We start from the raw sequence: 22449 nt of genomic DNA, 5'->3' as shown, positions 1-22449 counted from the left end.
AGCTGGTCCCAAACTCTCCATCCTCCTGCTTTAGCCTCCAGAGTAGCTGGGATTCCAGGCACATGCCACAACCCTAGCTCAGCAGAAATGATTTAAAGCACTTGCCTCAGGGCATCTTATTTTCAAGCTACTTCCCATGGAAAATCTCCTGAAAGTTCATGGTTTGAAGATGACACAAGGAGCTGGGTGGCGGTTTCTGAGCTGTCCTCAAAGGCCTTCTTCCTATGGAGGACTGTAGTCCCAGAGAGGGTGACTCAGCCAGATGCTCTCCCAGGCGAAGTGCTTGTGAAGGAGGCCTTTAGAGGGTGCACAGAATTCACTATGAGAGGTCCAAGTCCTGAGGCTTCGGGAGCTGAACAGGTTGAAGTTGTGGTGAATTGAACAAGGGTGAGAGAAAAGAAGGCTTACACAGAGCTATTCTGTGCCTAGAGGAAGAGGAAGGTGGGAGTGCCTTTGACTGAGATGGAAAAACTTGAGGGGTTGGAGTGTAGAAAGCAAAGTGAATCAGTCAAGACTAGTCCTATTCCGTGAGAACTCCTCTGTCCTGTTGTTTAAAAGAATATCCAGACTTTTTTGAGGCATGTCAGGCAGATAGATTAGCATAGCCATATACCTGAGACTAGGTAATCCATAAACAACATTATTTCTTACGTTCTGGATTCCATGATCAGGGTGTCAGCACTTGGTATCTGGTGGGGGTCTTCTTATGCTCTCACACAGCAGAGTACAGGGAGGTAAAAGGTTAATTACATTCAGCCTATTTGTAAGGCACCAGTTTCATCTATGAGGTTGGAGCCCTTGGGACCTGTCTTCTAAAGGGCCACCTAGTAGTTCCATTCCATTGACCTTTGAGTTTCAATACATAAATTTTGGGTGATCCATAAATGACCGACCTCTCCTGTAGAGGGGTCTGGGGGTATACATTTGTACCTGGGTTCAGACACTACATTTTATCAGTTATCATATTCATTACACTTATAAGGCCTGTTGTTAAGCCATTACCATCATTATTTATTTATTATCATTAGCAGAAAGCAGGAAATGGGAAGTAGGAGGTAAACAATTGAAAGACTCTATGAGAACAAGTGTGTGCGGGTGTCTTTGGGTGAAGTAGTTTGTGCCTGTGGATGAGAAGAGATGCACATTGCTAATACTTTGTTCTTTCTGTGCTCGATTTTCTAAAGCACTTTCTTCTGCTGCTTTTTAAGCACTAGCCATGCTGAACTGTTCTGTAGCATGGCTGGTCTCAGTCAGAGTCTTAGACCTTGTATTGTAGAAATTGGTCCTCTAGATAATACAGTGCCATTTTCATGAGAGCAGTAGTTTCTGCTGTGAGTCACCATCACTGCATAGAAGGAGGAGTTGGTGAGGGTCATTGGCCTTTCAGCTGAGATTCTAGCCACTTCTAGATATTTGAATGTACTTCTGTCCTAATGGCATAAAGAAATAGGGAGGATTGGGGTAGGAGTTCCTGGAGGTTATAGGAGGAGGTTGAGAGTGGTTCCTTCCGTCTCTGTTGCTATGGAGAAGCCATCATCCATGCTAGGCTGAGACTTTCTATATAGTGTAGCTGCTTTGGGGTCACCAATACTCCCATCAGCAGCCTTCGCCCATGCTCTGTAAGAAGCCCAATAAACTCATTGGTCCCAAAGGGTGAACTCTGTCAGGTTTATACTTTGGTTGGGACCTTATAAGAAAGGGAATAGTTGTTGTTTGCCTCTTTCCTGACACCTGCAACAGTCTCTCTGGTGCTGCACTCTTATTCAGACTGCTGTCCCTGGTAATATTCAGAAGTTGAGAACTGACAGGAAGAATAATTTCATATGAGAGTCACCATCAAGGCTTTGGGATATTGTCTCCTTTGGTTCTTATCATAGTAATTTTTGGTGCCAGTGAGTGGTGTTGCCACAGTGATGTATGATTTTAGTTATTTTGGATTTGGGGTTTTAAGAGAGAATTCCCCTTTTTCCACCTTCTAAAGTAGGCTCTCCCTCTGGGATTGCTGACACACTCTGACTCATGGCTTTCATACTTTCTCCCCCACTGCTTGTGTGGAGAAGGTGACAGGGGGAATGCTAGGGGCCCACTTGTAGAGCAGGGTCAGTAGTAGGGCTGGGCAGAAGAGTCCCACTTCTATTTGGGCTTTTTGTTTATTTTTTGCTTCAGATATCGTTCACGTGCATGAGATTTTTGAAAAGATACACCCTGTCTCTAGTAGTCTGTCCCCTTTTGTTCAGCCTTTTAATGCGCCTGTGTTTAGAGAAATGCTAATCTTAAGATAGACCAGAACAGTTCTAGTCTCTCACCTTCCTTCAGCTTCAGCTCCAGCCCTTAGCTTCCAGGAAGTCACTAAGATATAAAGGGCCCCTGAGCTCTTATCAGCTTGAAGATCCTTAGTTCTGGCAAGGAGAAGGGAAGGCAGGCCTTTCCCAAGACTCTTTAGAAGCTTCCGAGATGCCTCCCCATCTCTCAAATTCTGTTCATCCCCTGTAAGAATCCCCATGCTTCCCTTGTCCATCTTCTGTTGTCACCGCCTCTCCCCCTCCTGGGGGTCAGGACACTGGTGGTTTAGCACCTCTCTTTGACCTTTGTTCTCCTGTCAGAAGGGGTCCCATTCTCTATGGAGTGGGGACAGGGAGCTGTCTCATCAGCTGTTGCTTCTTTCTTCCTCCAGCTCCTTAAGCCCCTCCCACATTCTTAGTCCTCCTTGATTTAGGTGTAGTTTTTTTCTCCTCCTAATGAACTCAGTCTTCAAATAGAACTAGGAGCAAATTAGGAACTCTGAGAATTTAGGAATCCTTGGTGAATTATATTAAATTAATGAGACCACGAAGGGAAATCAAGTTCAGCTGTACAAATTGCCTTGCGTTCTGGGCCTTGATGATTTAAATTGTAAATTATAATTAAATGCCTCTAAATAGAATGAGAAGTAGCTGCTTAAGTCCTTTGACCTAAAAGTTCCTCTGACCTCTGAACTAGTATAGAATTAGTGTGTAAATACTCCTTTATGAGGACTCTACTCTTCAGAGAACTTACAGTGTGGTGACACACACCACTCTCCTAGAGACAGGTGGACAGAGGGAGTGGACAGGAGGACACAGGGAAGAGAGGGTGGATTTTCATCCGCCGTGGAGAAGATGGCAGGACTTAGGTAGGGCTGTTTGCCAGGTGGCACATCTCTGCAGTCCCAAGGGAGGGCTCCTTGACACCGTCACTGTTACGCAGAGAGAAAGGCAGCAATGCAGGGCATGGAATGAGGAGGTTACATTGAGGCAGTAGTCAAGCGACAACAGCTCATTCCATGTATGAAGTCACAGCCAGTATTTAATGCAGCCTTTTGAACATGTGAAGACGGCAGTTACAGTTCCCCGTAACCTCTCCTGCCTGGTGGCCATCTTGATACAGCCTTCCCAGGCTCTCTGTCCTGTCTCTTTCGGTTGTAACTAGAGAGCAGGTGGTGTAAAACTGACAGCATTTTCTCTGCTGTCCCTGTTACCATTGTTGAAAGAATTAAATATATTTCTTATTGAGGCACAAAACCTAATCACATACTGCTCAGTGGGTCATTCATAGACCTACACGGAACCTGCATCCCAGCCAAGAAACAGAACATCCTCAGGAGTCCCTCAAACCTTTGTAGTTGACACCCACCCCTGCACGGCGTCCTCCTTTTGACTTCACAACACAGACTCCATGGCCTCTGCTTGCACTTCACACCAGTAGACTGCCTGTGTTGGGCTCTGTATGCTTGGCTTTCCCCGTGATTCATCTGTTCTGCTCTAGACATTTACAGATGAAGAACATTTCTATTGTCTCTAGGATCCTACTGTTAATGACGTCATCATTCTAAGCATTCTCCTTGGGATATGTGTTTGTGTGTGTGTGCTTGTGTGTGTGTGTGTGTGCATACATAGACATTCATACGTACATTTCTGTTAGCAGTTGCACCCTGAATTGTATCCCAGGTTGTGGATGGATCACCAGTTAGTCCCCTTGGGTAGGGACTTCCAGCTGTTAAGAGTAGTTATACTGTCCCTACTTTACCGTGACACTGGTTCCAATTGTCCTACGTCCTTGCCAGCTCTTGGCTTTGCCTATCTATCACTGAGCTATGTAAATGATTTGTTCTAGGCCTCATGGCTTCAGTTTATATTATGTGTGACTTCTGGATTTATTAGAATAATTTTAGTACCTCAAGATGTTCCAGAACATACTGTTTCTGGGTAATTAGATTACTTCTGGTCTTCATTGTTTACAGTAGCAGCTTTGTGAATGAGTCTTTTCCATGTTTGAGATGCTTAGCAAGAATTTTTTTTGTATATAAAATTTATTAAATTCTGAAATTTTAGTATCACTCTAAAATGTTATCCACAGTATAGAAGGGTCCCAGGCCTGCCAGCAGTATATATTTTGGAAGAACAGATGGAGAATTAATTTAGATGGAATAGGTGGATTTAGTGTTACTTGGCTTTTAGTGTTACTTTCAAAATATTTACCATCCATACCATCCATACTTCTCTTTTATGAATTTCTCCCCTTGATGACTGTCTCACCAGTGAGCTTTATTCATTCCTACCAGAATTATTGTTGAGTTTCAGCAGTTGTCCTGTTGAGTTTCAGCAGTTGTCCTGGTTTCATTTCTGTTGCTATGACACATACATTGACAAAAGCAGCTTAGAGAAGAAAGGCTTTATTTGGTTTATAGGTCAAATGTCATCGCATTATAGGGTGTGGTGTGGACAGTCAAAGCAGGAGCTCAACAATGTGTTGGCTACGTCACATCAACAGGCGAGAGCAGAGAAAAACAGATACACCCATGGCCAGTGATTGCTTTCTCAGCTAGCTTTCTTCAGTCTCCTGTGTCTCAGGGCCCACCCAGTGGCAGGTGGGGGAGATGGCACTGCCCACAGTGGGCTGGGTCAGTTAGCCCTCGGGACAGTCTCCCACAGAGTTGTTCACAGGCCAGCCTGATCTAGATAATTCCTCAACTGAGACTCTCTCCCCAGATGATTCTAGGTTGTGACAAGTTAAGACCAGCTGTCGAGATAGTCTCGGTGCTTTCTAAGTTTCAGTATTTGCCTTGCAAATGTTTTGATTTGTGTGTCATTTGATGACAGCAGATCAGTGAGTAACTTCTCCCTTTTAACAATTTATAGAGTGGCTCTCCAGCCAGTCCATAGCCCTGTTGGCTGAGGTTCATAGGCCAGAGATCTTTGGGTACCCCATTGGGAAAGTTAGGAGTCCAGCCTGCAAAAGAACATGGAAATCAGTCCTAGGTTCGAATGCACTGCCCTATTGTCCTCTGCTTCTAACTCTTAGGAGACTGTGCGCTGGGCCCTGAGGCCTTCCATAACAGCTCATGGCAGGCCCTGGCCTGAGTGTTCCATTCTGCAGGAAGGTACCTGCTCACCGTGCATTGGGGCAGTGTTGGAGCCCAGTGGACCGCACTGAGCCCTCTCCTACTAATCATTTGACTCTCACTGTAGCTCTCTGAGACACCAGAGAGCAGAACCTCAGAGCTACACTGCAGCTCCTCCTGGGGTCTGTGCTTTGTGAGTGGGCAACCATGACCCAACTTTCTTCATTTCTCTAAACCACACTTCCCCTCTTGGATCCTCAGGGCACAGCCACATGCTCCTGATGGAGAATCCTTAGAAGGAAATGTGCATTTTCTTTCTCATTCTTTTGAGTGAAAAGTTAGATAGGAATAACTGTTGCCTTCCTACATTTCTGGGTGTCATGATCTCAGGGACTTAATCTTTGGTGTGCTCAGCAATTTATTCTTTTCTATTTCTAGATGATGGATTTGGATGCCCTTCTATGAAGCAATGCCACATGGTCCAAAAGCAAACATGTCTGGTAAGTCACTTGTTGAATTGACTGGAGCAGTAGCCCAGGTCTTTGGGTGTGTAGACATGGACAGGAGATTGTGTTGGACATATGGACACCTTTGAGAGTGTGCTCTTCACAAGGCTAATGGCTCTGTTAGTTATCCTAACTTGTGAAGGCTGGTTCCTTGTAGAACCAGCAGGGATTAGAGTACATGGGGTTGGACAAACCTGGAATTCCCTTTCTTGCTGTTTAACCTGCTTCTGAGAGCATAGTGGGAGCTCTGTGCTGGGCCAGGAGGCCTCATTCTGACTCCTCTGCAGTGGCAGTGTCACAGCCTCTTCCGTCCCCAGCACCTTCCCCTTTGGTTAAAGGTAGATCGACACTTGACACTGTGGAAAAGTCTTGAGACCAAGGCACACCAGAACTTGGTAGCTAAAGGAAGGGAAAGTCAGGCTAGAGCTTCAGGTTTTGTCTTTCTTCTCCATTGTTCTGTCTCAAAGGCAGGCAGAGCCTCTAGGCAGCAGAGATCTTCATGTAGTCTTTGTGCTATGGAAGTCGATAGACAGTTGTGAAGACTCTGTGGGACTTACAATAGAGAAGTGCTGGAGAGTAGAAAGAATCATACAAGCCTTATTGTCTGGTTACAGTCAGGCTGTCACATAATATGGTCCATGTTGGTCCAAGAGGATCCTGTAGGTCCACCGTGAGAGGAGTGGGGAGGAGGAAGAGAGTAGAGGTGAGAGACATTCTAGCCCAGTTCCATACCTGTCTCAAGACACTGCTTTCAGCATCTTACCAGGGTTAGGTCTTGTTCGCTAGCCGTAGGAACACAGTTTCTCCATCACCACGCTCCTGACTTTTGACTGTGCTTACTTCCATGTCTCAGGGCTTCTGCCATCTTAGGAATCCAGGTCCTGGAGACAGCTCTCCCTTGGGGAATCAGCTGAGGTGTGATCCAGGAACAAGAAGCATATCCTCACCAATGACATCATGACAGCAAGAGAGCACAGCCCTCGCCATGGTGCCAGGGCCCGTGCGATGCAGCGGGCTTCCACCATTGACGTGGCAGCTGACATGGTGGGCCTCTCTCTGGCAGGTGAGCCGATACTAGACATCTGGTTATGAACTTGAAGGTCAGGATCCATGCTGTAACACTGTAGGAAGAGCCAGGGGGCAGCTAAGCCATCAGGAGAGGGTGTCTTGGCGTGGTATCATCCTAGTTGGAGCAGGACTCAGAAGGGACAGCTAGAGCCCTGGAAACTGGTCCTGTGGATTGCTCAGCATTTCTTTCCTAGCTTTGGTGGGCATCCTGGGCTTGCCTTCCAGTAGGCAGAATGGAAAAGGGATCTGAGATTTCTTCAGAATCTCTAAAGTAAACGGTTTCAAAGTATATAAATCATCTACTATAATATTTTGGAGTGGGCTAGAGGAATTAGTATTTCTTGTTTCTATTTTTGTGTAAAACAAATGCAAGCTAAATTCTGGGGAAGGTTTATTTTGGGTGACTTTACTGTCATTTCTCTTCTACCAGGAAATATTCAAGATCCAGACGAGCCCATTTTAGAATTCAGCTTAGGTAGGTGCCTCTCTCTCTTGGTTGTTGTTACTGTTAGTCTGTCTCTGAGTGCCATCACCACTGCTGCAATGCTTCTGGGGAGATGCAGCATCACTGACTAAGCTGCCTGCTGATGGAGACCTGAGTTGTGTCCAGTAGAGACTGTTAGGAAGAAAGTCAGTACTTGGGTGCCAATCTTATTGTGGGGGTAAAAGTTCATGCTTTAAGACTGAAGTATTTGGAAGGCTATGCGGTGCTGAGTTTGTATACAGAGCAGGCTAAGTGGGCTCCAGTGCAGTAACTGCATGGCTGGACACACTGTTTCACCTGTGGCACCAGAGACACTTGTCTTTGGAGGGAGTGGATGGTTACTTTTTGTAGGGGAAGGATCACCTGAGTGACCCTGTACGATGAGGGCAAGGTCAAAGAATAGAAGAAGCTGCAAGAGTTTGGACTCAGGTTCTCTTTACCTATAGGGATGGTGGGAGTGGCTGCATGGATATAGGAACGTACAAAACTCATTGAGTTGTACATTTAAAATGGTGTGTGCTGTAAGAAAATTTATACCTCAAAAGTGATTTAGAGGAAAATAAAAGAGAAGTCAAAGACCACCAGGCCCACGTGGTAAGCCTACAGCATGAACCAAAACCAGAACTCGAATAAAACAGGTATTGCAGAAGCAGAAGAAAACAAAGAAATTGTAACTCACACCTTTAAGAAAGGAGGAAGTGCTGGAAACAGGGCGCTGTTTATGAAGGCAGCTGAAGAACAAAGGGCCGCCTTGACATCTAAAACAACAGGTGAAAGTTACAAATCCAGGAAAGCCTGGAGGATAACCAGGAAACTGTCTCAGCAACAACCAACACAGGACACAGGAGAGAGCTTGACAGTCCAGGATGCCCGTCATTTAAAAGAGAAAATGGAAAAATGAACAAAAAGAGGAAGTTTAGAAATAACACAAGAATCCTTTAGAACTGAAGAATGTGAGTCTAGTTTAAAAACACTTCTCAAGTCACCTTGTTTTCCATCAAGTCGGGAAAGTGCCTGGCCATCACTTTGCCAGATGTTCTTTCTTTCGCCCCTTTGTCCTCTCCTTGAACTCTGATTAAACCTATGCTGGTGAATGTGATCTTCCAGGACTCTCTGAAACTGTTTTTCTTCTTTTTATTTCTTTGTTCTTCAGACTAAATAACCATAGTTGACATCTCCAAAGTATGTCGACTCTTTCTTTGTCTGCCACTGTTGATCCGTTCTTAATGAGTTTTCATTTCTGTCATCGTACTTTGAATATCTTCTACATGACTAATTTGATGATTTCAGTTCCTTCGCTGACAGTCTCTATTTAACAAGATATTTTTCTCCTACTTTACCTAGTTTCTTAGTAAGTCAGACATCTGTGTCGCCCTCAGGAACAGGTACTGTTGACTCTTTTTTAGTTTTTAAATTCTTCTAGATATGAGCAGCATTTCTCTTGTGTGTTTTGTTTTTCATGTTTCATAAATTTTGGATAAAGATTAGACATTTTAAACAATGTGATGTAGCAGCTTTGGAAATCAGATTCTCCCCTTCCTCAGGGTCATTTTTGTTATTGTTGTCGTTGCTGCCACTTTTTTGTTACTGCTGTTGCTGACTGCTTAGCAGTAGCCTCTTGTCACATGTGGATCCTAGAGTGACTGCTAGGTCACTTGGTGGTCAAGTTAAATTGCATGGATATAATATGTATATTGGAGACAGGGTGTCACTATGTAGCCCTAGGTGCCTGAAACTCACAGGGACCACATGCCTGGCTGGGTAGAAAAATTCTAAAAGCTCAAAGAACTAGAGACCTTTGGTGTGAGTTTTGCTAAGTGTCCGAGTGCATACTGACCCCGTCTTCAGGGCTCACTTCCTGCTTATGCGCCTTCAAGGGTAGGCAGTCTAAGGCGGTCACTCATAGTCTCCTTGTTCTGTCCTCAAGCTATGCATAGCCCTCTGCATGTGCTTGCTTGCACGAACGTCAGAGCTTTGCAGAGGGCCTGGTCCTGTCAGTCCACTGCCTAGCCTTTCTTTCAAGGATTCATCATCTGTTAAGCTTTTCTGATCAACTCCTTGTTTGCCAAGAAGGGGTTAGTATTGCCCTCTTCAGCTGCAGTATTGAAGGAAACGGCTATTGGTTTTGGTTGCTACTGCCATAGTCGTGGTAAGGATGGAATCAGGGCTTCGTGTGTATTAGCTGTGCTCCACCACTGAGCCACAGCCCAGCTCCTGCTTTAGCCTTCTTGTTTCTGATAGGGATTCTCAGAAAAACAAACAAACAAACAAACAAACAGTTTCTACTATGTAAACTCTGGTTTAAGCCAAATAAAACCAAGCCCTACAAGTGTTTGTTTTTTTTTTTTTCTAGAAATGGTCAAATAATGATAGTTACCTTAAGAATGGGCCTATGTAAAGGTCTCCAATCATATCCTGTTCATTCTTGTGACATCTAGGCTACTGGCTCTCACCATGATTTCAGGTGACCACAGACTGGCCAGCAGACTAGTCAAAGTAAACAGCACGACCCTGCAGTATGCTCCGCAGCATCTGAGATAATGAGACAGGGCCCGTATCTACTAGAATTAAAGGGTGCCAGCGACTTTAATGCGTGAAAAAAGCCTATTAGGAATATTGACTAATGTGTTTCTAAGTAAATCCATTTCTACCACCAGTCTGTTAAAACTCTGAAGGTTGCACTCTGCTGAGTAAACGAAGAAACAAAAAAACCTGGAAGGACACATACCAGAGTCCAGCAGATACTTCTCCCTAACAGGGTTTTCTCTGAATGAAAGATTTTACAACAAGCTACTGTTCTTTTTTTTTAATTTTCAGCTCCTTTGGTTTTTTCAGAGTATTTGCCTATGTAGTCATCTTGCTCCTCTGAAAAGCAGTGAGGGTTGGTGTGGGCATGAAATCTACTCTCTGAAATCTCTCCTTGCCTTCTTAGGCTGTCCTCCATGGTCAAGTCTCATTACATGACTTGGTTCCTACTTCTGATTTGCTGGCTATAGAAATGTCTTAGGTGTCTCTTCATCCTTTTTCTGTATTCAGTCTCTTCAGTTGCAGTTTTGGTTAAAGTCACACTCTACATACTTAGACTTAAGCAAACACTGTTTATCAAAAGTCACATGGGATTTCTTTACCTTCTGCCCAGTGTAAACTATTTCGTGGAAACAATGTCATTTTCCCCCTCAAGTTACCCCATTTTGGGTCAAGGACACTCTTTGTCCAGAAAATGGATATAGGGGGAAGAGAAGCTCTTTGGAAAGCTGTTTGAGACTCTGCGGAACTGAAACATGCCGTCTTCAGCTATTATGTTCCACTGAGTTTGCATGGTCAGAAGATTCTAGGTGAAAATACAGTTAAAAGTGCTTTCTCATTTTTCTGGAGGTTCTTTTTTTAATTGGTGGTGGTGGTGGTGGTGGTGGTGGTGTGTGTGTGTGTGTGAGAGAGAGAGAGAGAGAGAGAGAGAGAGAGAGAATGAATGGGTGTATATGTACCCAAATCCCTTGGAGCTGGAGTTCCTGGCATTTGAGAGCAGTCAGACATGGGTGCTAGTTAGAGCCTCAAAGCAACAAGCTCACTTAACTGCTGAGCCATTGCTCAAGCCCCAGATGTGGAGATTTTAAGATCTTCATTTTTATTTCCTGTGTTCTGAAATTGCAATCAGAGCTGAGATAAACCCCAAAGAAATCTACACCTGGATTTATCCTAACTACACTTTTGAAAACCAAGGACAGAATTTAAAAAGCAGCAACCAACTGTGAGCTACAGAGTTAGTACCTGTCTAAGAATACTGGAGGAGCAGGGTGAGGGAGGAGGGTGCAGGAGGAAGAGGGTGTGGGAGGAGGAGAAAGAAAAGAAGGAGGATGAAGTACAGAAGCAGAGGGATACCATTGCAAATTCTTAAAAAGGCAACCAACTAGAATTATATATTCAGCAGACCTTCAAAAAGATGAAGACATATTTTCAACAAAAACTAGTTCACAAGTGTTTACAGAATTATTTGTAGTAACCAAGTGGTAGAAGCAATCAGAATATCCATCAATTGAATAGTATGTGGTGTGTTCATTCAGGAGTTACTCATTAATAGAAAGGAGCAAAGTATTGGTGCTTGCTGTAGTCTTAGTGAGGCTCAGAAAACTGCCAAATGGAAGAAAACAGGCACAAAAGGCACACTCTGCATAACCCTGCAGTATACAAGTGTCCCGAGGAGACTTGCTGAGCTATGCAGAAAGAATTGGTGGTCTCTGGAGGCTGGAGAAGAGGGATGATAAGTGGTTGCTGGTGAGTATAGATTGTTTTCCCTTTGAAATGTGGCTCTAGTAAGGAGGTAGATGGTTGTAATGGTCACACAGCTTTGTGAGAGCTTTACGGTGGTGAATTATCTTCATGAAGACACTGAAAAGTCGAAGAAGGTACTCTGCTGAAGACCGAGTTCGTAATCAACGAAGAAACAACCCCAGCTCAAAAATATCAAGAAGTATAGATTATAGAGTTTTGAGTGAGAGATAAGAAACAATCTGGCATTGTAACTTTTGGTGGCTAAGAAATCAGAGATCAGAGTTGAGAGGGACAGAAAGAGGAACAGCAGGCTCAAAGTGGCAGAGCTGTCTTTCCTTAGCGGAAAGGCCAACCAGAGACCGGTGTGTGCACTAGCAGGTGTCTCCAGAAACTTCCAGCTTCCCAGGAAGAGAGAAAAACCTACATGCTTCTAGATGAAAAATAACAAAGTTCTTAAAAAGGCAGCTACCTAGAATTATATATTCAGCAAAATCAGAGACCTTACGTAGTTTCATTCTTACTATAACTATCATTATTTGATCATTTTCTGAAGGAAAAGAAATTACTTATGGGGCTTGGCTTTATTTGGCTTAAGCCAGAGTTTATCCAATAGGAAAACATTTTTTTCTTGAGTTCTTTATATATTTTGGAGATCAAACCTTTGTCAGTTGCGGGGTTGGTGAAGATCTTCTCCCAGTCAGTGGGTTGCCTTTTTGTCTTAGTGACAGTGTCCTTTGCTTTACAGAAGCTTCTCAGCCTCAGGAGGTCCCATTTATTCAATGATGCCCTTAGTGTCTGTGCTGCTGGGGTTATACGTAGGAATTGGTCTCCTGTGCCCATGTGCTGTAGAGTACTTCCCACTTTCTCTTCTATCAGGTTCAGTGTGTTCGGACTGATATTGAGGTCTTTAATCCATTTGGACTTGAGTTTTGTGCATGGTGATAGATATGGATCTATTTTCATTCTTCTACAGATTGACATCCAGTTTTGCCAGCACAATTTGTTGAAGATGCTCTCTTTTTTCCATTGTATACTTTTAGCTCCTTTATCGAAAATCAGGTGTTCATAGGTTTGTGGGTTAATGTCAGGGTCTTCTATTCGATTCCATTGGTCGACTTCTCTGTTTTTATGCCAATACCAAGGTGTTTTCAATACTGTAGCTCTGTAATAGAGTTTGAAGTCAGGGATGGTAATGCCTCCAGACAATCCTTTATTGTATAAGATTGTTTTGGCTATCCTGGGTTTTTTGAACATGGGATGTACTCACTCATATTTGGTTTCTAGCCATAAATAAAGGACATTGAGCTTATAATTCATGTTCCTAGAGAAGCTAAATAAGAAGGTGAATCCAAAGACAAACACATAGGCATCCTCATGAATATTAACCTTCATCAGGCGATGAAAGGAGACAGAGACAGAGACCCACATGGGAGCACCGGACAGAAATCTCAAGGTCCAAATCAGGAGCAGAAGGAGACGGAGCACGAGCAAGGAACTCAGGACCACGAGGGGTGCACCCACACACTAAGACAATGGGGATGTTCTATTGGGAACTCACCAAGGCCAGCTGGCCTAGGTCTGAAAAAGCATGGGATAAATCCGGACTAGCTGAACATAGCGGACAATGAGGAATACTGAGAATTCAAGAACAATCGCAGTGGGTTTTTGATCCTACTGCACGTACTGGCTTTGTGGGAGCCTAGGCAGTTTGGATGCTCACCTTACGAGACCTGGATAGAGGTGGGCAGTCCTTGGGCTTCCCACAGGTCAGGGAACCCTGATTGCTCTTCAAGCAGATGAGGGAGGGGGACTTGATCGGGGGGAGGGGGAGGGAAATGGGAAGCGGTTGCGGGGAGGAGGCAGAAATCCTTAATAAATAAATAAATTTAAAAAATAAAAAAAAAAAGAAAACATTTTTTTTCCTGAGAGTGTATGTCAGAAGACAGACTGGGCATGATGAGCACACCTTTAATCCTGCACTTGGGAAGCAGAGGCAAGCCGATCTCTGTGAGTCCAAACCCTCTTAGTCTCCACAGTCACTTCCAGCCAGCCAGGGACACATAGTAAGATCCTGTCTCAAAAAAAGCTAACTATTCTCACAAAAACTATGAGAGTGTTTAATCTACTGTACTCAAGCAAAAAGCAAGGGTTTAAAAAACTTAAAGTTGAGCATTTCTCCCAAACTAATAAAGTAAGAAAGAAAATTTCTAGGTGCCTCATAGTGGAACGATTGGAGATCAAACTCAGGGAAATTTTAAGAGCAGCCAACACACACACACACACACACGCACACACACACACACACATTTATACGTGCACACACACACATACACAGAGTACTCATCATAGCAATAATTAGACTGACTTGTGGTTTTATAGCAGGAAAACATAGAAACTCCTGAGATGATCTATTTAAAGGTCTTAGAGAAAATAACTACCTAGAGAGAAAACCCTTCCATCATTCAGGTGTGGTAAGGTATTTTCAAACCTTCAAAACTGAAGGGATGTGTCAGCCCCTAGCCTTGCAATCTCAGCAATGCTATGGAATGCTACTCGGGGGCAGGCAGATGATTCCAGTAGAAATTCACAGTAGAAAGGAGGACTTTTTTTCTAGCACAGTGAATAGTGACTTTAAAATGGAACATGTGTATGGTAGGGAATGATAGCTGGTATGGTAATATCTGTGGCACGTACTGTATAATTAGAGCCAAAAAAGTGGTTTGGCTCTGGACAATATATTAGTTATTTTTCATCTGCTGTGATAAGCACTGTGACCAAAGCAGCTTACAGAAGAATGGTTATTTGGGTTCCAGAGGGAGAGTCTGTGATGCTGGGGCAGATGTGGCAGCTGCCTGCAGCATGTTACCTGAGCAGAAGCTGAGGGCACAGAGCAGAGAGAGCAGCTACCACTAAGGAGAGGCCTTAAACCCTCAAAGCCCACTCGTAGTGACGTACCTCCTTCAGTAAGGCCATGTTTCCTAAACCTCCCCAGAGAGTGTCACCAACTAGGAGTGTTCCGATGTCTGAGACAATAGAGGGTACTTCAGGGGACAGTGGTCATGAAGGATTCACCACCTCGGCTACAGCTACTCAGAATACAGCAAGACATTGACTGTTCTTCTCTAAGCTACAGGCGAACATCCCGTATTCACAGCATACAGAGGGGAATCCCTCATCACATCTCCTCCCTTACTTTCTGTTTTTCTGATTCTTTCAGGCTTTTCTTTCCATTACTTTTTCTCATCCTTATTGTCTTCCTGCCAAATGTTCTTGCATGCGTCTTACCAACTGTGGCTGTGAGGATGTAGTTTTGAAATAGAGTTGATAGTATATTTTTAGTAGTGATGAAAATACAGATAGCTTGATAGCTACCACTTTAACTGTTGTAAGTGCACATTGTGGCATTAGATGCATTTGCACAGCTGTACAGCTGATACTACCCACTAACCCCAGGACATCTGCTGTCTTAGAAAGCTGAAAGACTTAGTAAATTTTAATACCCTTCTTATTTTTAAAGACATTTTATATGTATCTGTAAATACATACACACACACAACCTGGTCCCCATTAGAGAGGTCATAAAATTCCCTGGAACTGGAGTTCCAGTCAGTTGTGAACTACCATGTGGATGCTGAGAATTGAGCCCGGGTCCTCTGGAAGAGCAGCTGAGCCTTCTCTCTCTAGCCCCTTAGTATCTTTCATGTAAGGATATGTATTACTAGCGATGGCATAGCAAAGTTCAATGGGTGAGCTATTTCTCCCCTTTAATAGTGTATTTTTATGTTAGGAACTTGTGGGAGTCAGTGCAGTATCCTTCCCTGGGTCATTTCGTGATAGACTTGCTTTAGACTTAGGATGTATTTTTGAGGTCATAAGTATGACAGATTAATTGAAATGGTCCAAGTTTTGTTTAGTTCTAAAAAGAAACATTTAGGAAATCTTACATTTGATATAGGTTATAAGTGTTGCTTTTCCTTTTTAAAAGAGCTATATTTTGTCATAGAATTTTAATTTTAGCATAGCATCCATCTATATGCTGGGATTCATGGGTTATCCTACTTAGCCACAACTGTCATAGTACACAGGCACATTTTGCCTGGGAACTCATTTGTTGGCTCTGAATTCTACTCTCTGTGGACCTATCAATGTGAGGAGGGAGAAGGGGAAAAGAAGCTGGCAATGTGAACATGTTGTCCTTGGGAGTATTGTTTTAAGCTTTCTTTGGGTTTGTTTAGAGCAATGAACTAATTAAACTTGGTCCAAAGAATTCTTTTTCACATCTTGGTTCTGTAGCTTGCAGTGAGCTGCACACTCCTTCACTAGATCGAAAACCAAATAGTTTTGTGGCTGTGAGCGTCACCACCCCTCCGCAGGCATTCTGGACGAAGCACGCGCAGACTGAGATCATTGAGGTGGGTGCTGCTGGTTCCTCTCACGCTTACAGCTGCCTGTGGTCCTCATAGGAGAGCTGTTCATTCTTGGGCATCTGTAGCTTCAGTTCCATATCTGTGAGTTATTCCCCATGATTTTTCAGTTCATTTATACTTTTTGTCATGCTCCCCTGGGTGGCCCTTAGTCTGCCACATCCTTCATGATTTTTGACGAACTATTGGTTGCTATTTTAAAGAAGTGATCCTATGATTGGTCGACACTTAAGAGAGAAGCCCTAACTCTTCCTGTCACTTCCAGTTGGCTGCTGTCACTAGAGAATGAGGCTCATTAATCAGTGCTTGGAAGAGTGTTTCCTGCTAGGCTGGGCCAGGCCAGTGTTTCTACTAACTTTTGTTTTTGCATTCTTTTGTGTTTTGTGCACTTTTAAAAATAATTTATATAGCTTTTCCTAGGGAAGTTTACAAAATTTTTAGGTAGTTTAGCTATATATATATATATATATATATATATATATATATATATATATATGTGTGTGTGTGTGTGTGTGTGTGTGTGTGTGTGTGTGTGTGTGTATATATAATTCATCTATGTATATGAGTTATAGTGTGACATATAGAAGGTTCTGATATGGAATTCCACAGAGTTTTAACATGAATAATTATCAAATTAAGCTGTATTTTTATATTTCTATACTTTTATATGAACACAATAATGTAATTTTATCTTAAGTTTTCCATTCTAGAAGCCAGGCCTCTGAGAGTCTCCCAGAAGCCTATCTCCAGGTCAGACCATAGATGGTCTAAGCACTTGTTGAGCACTGACCTCATGCCAAGCTCTGTACTAATGTTGGTACCAAACCCACAAGGGCATCAAGAGTTCTCATGGGGGAGGGGCTGAAGTTTGCTTGGTCACTTCCATGCACGGGAATGCATGGGGAGCATTGGGGTGGCAGAGAGAGGATACAGGAGCAGCATCCCTTCCGGCAGGCTTCCTAGGTGGAATTTGAGGGCATTCTGCTGCAGCAAGCCCAGATGGAGTCCTTGCTCTGCAGATCTCACAGCTAAGCCTGCACTTCTGTCTAGAACTGCACATAGTTATGTGAAGGCAGGCTGATAGCAGAGCATCATGGGAGTTTAAGAAATAACTGTATCTTGCTTGGTGTGTGCAAGAAACAAGCTTTGTAGGCTGAGCCAGGGCGCTTGTGATATAGCACAGTAGTCAGCTCTGCAGGACTTGAGTAGGGACGTCTCATGACTCTGACAGGTGTCTGGGGGAGTGGTGCAGGGTGACTTTAGCAGGAGGAAGAAGTGGGAAGAACAGGTGTGTGGAAAGAGGCACCAGAGTAGACCTTGGAGGAAGGGTTTGTGGTCTCCCAGTCAAGCCTATTCAGTAGACAAGGAGTACCAAGGTTGTGTCCCAGATCTTTAGCCTGCTTTCCCGGGGCACATGGAGGGAAGATGGGAGGAGGGGCCGGCCAGCAGGCACTGAGAGACTAGATCTAAGCTGCTGACCAAGCATCGCTCAGGTACAGAGAGGCCCAGTAAGTGCTTGGTTGAGGTGCTCGGCATCACTGAGAAGGGTGTGATGGAGTGCTGAGGCAAAACTGCCAGGAAACAGACCCCTGTGATCCAGAAACTAGAACCTGCTCCTAAAAGAGGATGCTCTTAAAAGGTCAGTTTTAATTATTCCAGACACAGGAGTCCGGAAATAATTACTGAAACCGTCCATTTCCTCTTTCATCTGCCTGTGCACACAGCTGACAGGAGCAGCCCTGAGTAACAGTCTAAATTTATGCACACCTAAAACTGTACTGCCAGGAATGCATGTGGATGTCAAATCCAAACTCATTTCAGGGTTCAAAAGTCCACTCCTGAGTGGGGAAGCTTTAGGAGTGAGTCCTCTGCGTGGGCCTGCGGGTCCCATTGGGTTGGTGGGGATCTTGCCGGGCTGTGTGTTCCTGTGGTTGTTGTCATGTGCTGTCATTAGCGTTTGTGTTAGCAAATCAGTGAAAGTGGTAGCTTCCTCATTCTGAAAATGTGAGGGCAGTTCAAAAGCAGTCCCTTAAAATACAATCCACCTGTTTTCTCTTCCAGGGAACCAACAACCCTATCTTTCTCAGCAGCATTGCCTTCTTCCAAGACTCCCTTATCAATCAGATGACACAAATCAAGCTGTCTGTGTATGATGTCAAAGATAGATCTCAGGGAACAGTTAAGTAACGTGCGGTTTGCGGAACAGTCTCCGTTCACCTATAGTTATGTAACAGTCTGAGCAAGGTGTGAGCACAAGACTGAGTTTACTACTGGCTTATGAGCCAACCTGCACCAAAGCATACTTGTGTCTGGATTTCACTTCTGAACGTTGTGATGGGTTCGTGAGGTGAGGGTGGGAGGGAGGTGTTGTAGGAAACCCCCAATTTCCCTGGGCTATGGCATGCATATCGGAAGGACACCAAGTATCCTTATAATTGCGCCTCCCTGTTGTCCTCAGATGTATTTATTGGGCTCTGGAACATTCGTTGTCAAAGATCTGCTCCAGGACAGGCATCACAGATTGCATCTGACTCTGAGGTTGGTGTTTGCTTTATTCCTTTGAAAGGGTCTGAAGTTTTGCCCCACCGTCCTCCCAGAGACTGTCTAGGGGGAGGCAGTAGTATCTGCTGAGGAGAGGTAAGACCTGTCAGGATGGTGCCTTACTGCTCCCAGAACCCTGGTGCCCCAGGATGGCTGAGCCTTGCCTTAAAACCAGTGCTTATCAAGGCATGATGCTTGTTGCAGGTCTGCAGAGAGTGACCGAGTAGGTAACATAACTGTGATCGGCTGGCAGATGGAGGAGAAGTCAGACCAGCAGCCCCCTGTGACCCGGTCTTTGGACACTGTCAATGGGAGGGTGAGTTGGTACCTTTCTCATCTCCCTCGGGAAGAATAGGAGGATTGAATATCTTTGTGCACATCTGTGCTCAGTAAGCGCAGGACCTGCTGTGTGATACTGCCTTCATGGGACCCCCAGGTCTTTCTGGGCTATGGCGCCACGTGGAACGGGAGGGCTCCTGGTCTCACATACAAAGCCCTGCTGACCTGGAGCTGGCCGCTGCTCCCTGTGCCACTCTTGCCACTTCTGTGGCACAGGATGGAGAGCAGACTAGCATGGCTGGAGGTGTAGACGGGGGCAGAGGGGGTGGTGGAAGTGAAGAGGGGATGCAGACCTGTACCTTCCATTACATTCTGGTAGCAACTGCCTTTCCCAGAGTCACCTCCTTCACACCACATCCTCCTGGACCCACCCTTCCTATCCTCTGTCTCCTTGTGGCCCACACAGTCTCTCACCCAGATACTACTACCAATTTAGAATTCTAGTCTAAGAGCCTATCACTATCAAGGAAGAATTATAAATACAAAGACACCTGAAGTATGCTTAGAACACTAGCACTGAGGATATTCTTGGTACCCGAACCCTGAAACCCACGATGAGATGAATTAGAAGACAGTCATGTGATGAGAAGTAGGCATGCGTGGAGTGTGGGGAGGAACATCGGACATGTACACTGTAGATTAACGCTGCACATTCAGCTGCCAGCTCTTGTGTGATGCCGGCACTCTGGAGTCCTCGGTCTCAGTGTTCTTGTGTTTTTCTGTGCCTGTTGTCAGATGGTTCTGCCTGTTGATGAGAGCTTGACTGAGGCACTGGGAATACGGTCCAAATATGCTTCTTTGCGAAAAGACACTTTGCTGAAATCAGGTAAGCAACTTCTGTTGATGCCCTTGCTTCTCTTGTGACTCTCCACCTACCATGAGTGTCACAGACATGCCCCAGATGCCACCTGTCTGCTGCAGTTCTTCAGTACAGTGTTTTCTGCAGCACATAGAGCCAGTGATCTCTTAAGGAAGGGCTCCTTTCGTTCACGTTCATTTGACATTGGCTTTAGTGACTGACCGTGTGCCCGCCCCAGCTCCTCACACTTTAGAGTTACTTCTGTCTTCTGACATAGGGATGAGTGTCAGGTTCAGCCAGTTTGGCAGGACTTGGTTTAAGTGGTTTTTGTTTTTTGTTGTTGATGTTTGCTTTCTTGGGAAAAACAGGGCTTGATGTCCCTGAAGGCCTGAGTAGGGGGAACCATGCAAGCAGGTCTGCAGCCACTTCTCCCACAGCCTATCTTCTTGTGTTCTCACCTCAGTGTTCGGTGGTGCCATCTGCCGCATGTACCGGTTCCCAACCACTGATGGCAACCACCTACGGATCCTGGAGCAGATGGCAGAGAGCGTCCTCTCCCTGCATGTGCCTCGGCAGTTTGTGAAGCTGCTGCTGGAGGAAGATGCAGCCAGGTGAGGTCACATGGGTGAACACTCAGCACCCCGGGTCGTGTGCACATCTATGCCTTAGACACGCTACAGCGCAGACCCAGGCTCTGCCTCATGTTGGCTTAGCAGCTAGCCTTCCAGAGTCTTAGTTTGCTCCTCTGTCTCACAGATTGCTGGGCAAGAATTTCACAAGGATGTGTTCTTGAAGCCCCAGAGGCTTGGCTAACATCTTCCTTTTGTCTGTCTCTTTTTCCTCTTGTTCGTCCTGTTTGGAAGATGATCCTTCAGAGCACTCTCCTGCTATGGAGCAAAGCTCTCATCCTGAGGCATATGTTTTTTTCCAGTTCCAAGTAAGAGTGAGGCTTTTTTGTGTCTGTCTAAGGCTGTGACCTCCACACCTTTTTCTAAATCAGTGTTAGTGATTAACACCATGTAATCAGAGTCCCAGTATCCTACCTAATACAGATGTTTTTATTTTTACCCTGAAAAGAAAATTGAATATGAGAAAAATAGCAAGAATTAGTGAGTACCACATACCTTTCATCTAAATTTTACCAACTTGTATTTTGCTGTTTTATTCTATTTATGTACATATTTCTCATAATTTTAACTTACAGTTGTTATTTGTGCATATTTATATAGCTATAATCAGTTTCCCTGTGCGCCTTCAGTTTTCATGTTTTAATTTTCACCACTCTGGTGATGTCATGTGGAGGTCAGAGGACAGCTTTGTGGACTCAGTTCTCTCTCTTCACCATGTGGCTCTTGGGGATCTAACCGGCAGGGTTAGCAGCAAGCACCTTTATCCACAGAGTGATTTGTTTTTATTGTTGCCTGCTTTGTTTCACTGTGCGTTACTGCTTGAAAGAGCCCCTTCATCGTACAGGTGCTTTAGAGCCAGTTAAATTGTTGGCAGAAACTCAGTGTGGGCAGCAGGGACTCTCAGAAAGGGAGATGGGACCACTCCCAGAAGTGTGAGACTATTGCCGTGTGTTTGACATGGAAAGGGAGTTGTTAGAGTGATTTCTCACATCCCCTGTCCCTTCTGTTCTTAGAATAGCATCATCCTGCAGAGAACTATGCCAGTGCCTGCATGGTACCTTCAAGGTCACCAGGCAGATCTACTCCTTAACTGCTCCTTCCCCTCCCCACACCCACAGTTGTCCCTCAGCATTTACCTAGTTCCTGTAATGTTTCTCCACATGCTTCCCCTGAGCTCAGTGATCTCTCCCAGCATCCTGTGTCTGGCTGTTTGGTGTCCCTTTAGACTGGCTGTGTAACTGCTGGCCTGGCTCACAGACAACACTGCTGCCTCTCCTACACTCTGTGTTCTCGTTGCAGCTCCAGGGGAGGTGAGTCAGCCCTGTGATGTGTGTGTCTTGTTTACAGAGTATGTGAGCTGGAAGAGTTGGGGGAGCTGTCCCCTTGCTGGGAGAGCCTCCGGCGGCAAATTGTCACCCAGTATCAGACAATCATCCTCACCTACCAGGAAAATCTGACTGACCTCCATCAGTACAAAGGTGGGTGTGGTCCTGTCCTCCCAAGGTGCATGCATATCCCACGTTCCCAGCCAGATAGCTCCGAAGCTCACTGATTATCTTGAGTGGGTTATTAAAAATAGATTCTCATGTAGGTGTGAATTATTTCAACTCTGTGCTTTTCAGATCTTAATTAAAATGATAAATTGGTAAATTGCAAGAAGGCTTTCTATGGTGTTATTTCCTAAAACAGCTGCTGTAGAATAGGTTGAAGCAAGGCAGTGTCTCAGGTTATCTTGGTTCATGTGGGTTCTTCTGGGTCTTACACCGCTGAAGACCAAAAGGATGTTATCTGTCTGAAGCAAAGTAGTTTTCTAGTTTAAATATTCAATGTCATTCTTATTGAATGTGTAAATTGTCAGAGTGCAACTCTCTATTTTAAGACTCGAAAGAGAAAGTAAAGTTCAGACACTTCAACTTTTTTTCTAACTTGCTTTTTCTTCTTCCCAATTGGAGGCTGGGGGTTAAGGAAAACACCCTGCCACTGTTTATTCTAAAATGATACTTGATTTTCAAGCTATGAGAATTCTTTTTA

The 22449-nt window shown here is 44.5% G+C and overlaps 1 protein-coding gene across 14 annotated transcripts in view; it reads left to right on the top strand.

Moving 5' to 3' along the window:
- The window catches only part of Inpp4a (inositol polyphosphate-4-phosphatase type I A), a 116842-nt gene that overhangs the window by 55793 nt on the left and 38600 nt on the right, over nucleotides 1–22449 (top strand). For all 14 annotated transcript variants that reach the window (XM_041655114.1, XM_041655113.1, XM_041655106.1 and 11 more), the window contains exons 2-11: nucleotides 5798–5859; nucleotides 6719–6928; nucleotides 7364–7408; nucleotides 15980–16098; nucleotides 18172–18288; nucleotides 18569–18648; nucleotides 18856–18967; nucleotides 19726–19816; nucleotides 20253–20400; nucleotides 21766–21896. In XM_041655114.1, coding sequence (XP_041511048.1) covers nucleotides 6823–6928; nucleotides 7364–7408; nucleotides 15980–16098; nucleotides 18172–18288; nucleotides 18569–18648; nucleotides 18856–18967; nucleotides 19726–19816; nucleotides 20253–20400; nucleotides 21766–21896 — 949 coding nt within the window. In that variant the 5' untranslated portion in view covers nucleotides 5798–5859; nucleotides 6719–6822. The remainder of the gene's footprint in view (nucleotides 1–5797; nucleotides 5860–6718; nucleotides 6929–7363; nucleotides 7409–15979; nucleotides 16099–18171; nucleotides 18289–18568; nucleotides 18649–18855; nucleotides 18968–19725; nucleotides 19817–20252; nucleotides 20401–21765; nucleotides 21897–22449) is intronic.

Source organism: Microtus oregoni, unplaced genomic scaffold (genome assembly GCF_018167655.1).
Source record: "Microtus oregoni isolate MIOR12 unplaced genomic scaffold, Mior012 000007F_ref0000211, whole genome shotgun sequence".
NCBI lineage: Eukaryota > Metazoa > Chordata > Mammalia > Rodentia > Cricetidae > Microtus > Microtus oregoni.
This window is presented reverse-complemented; position numbering and strand designations above follow the sequence as displayed.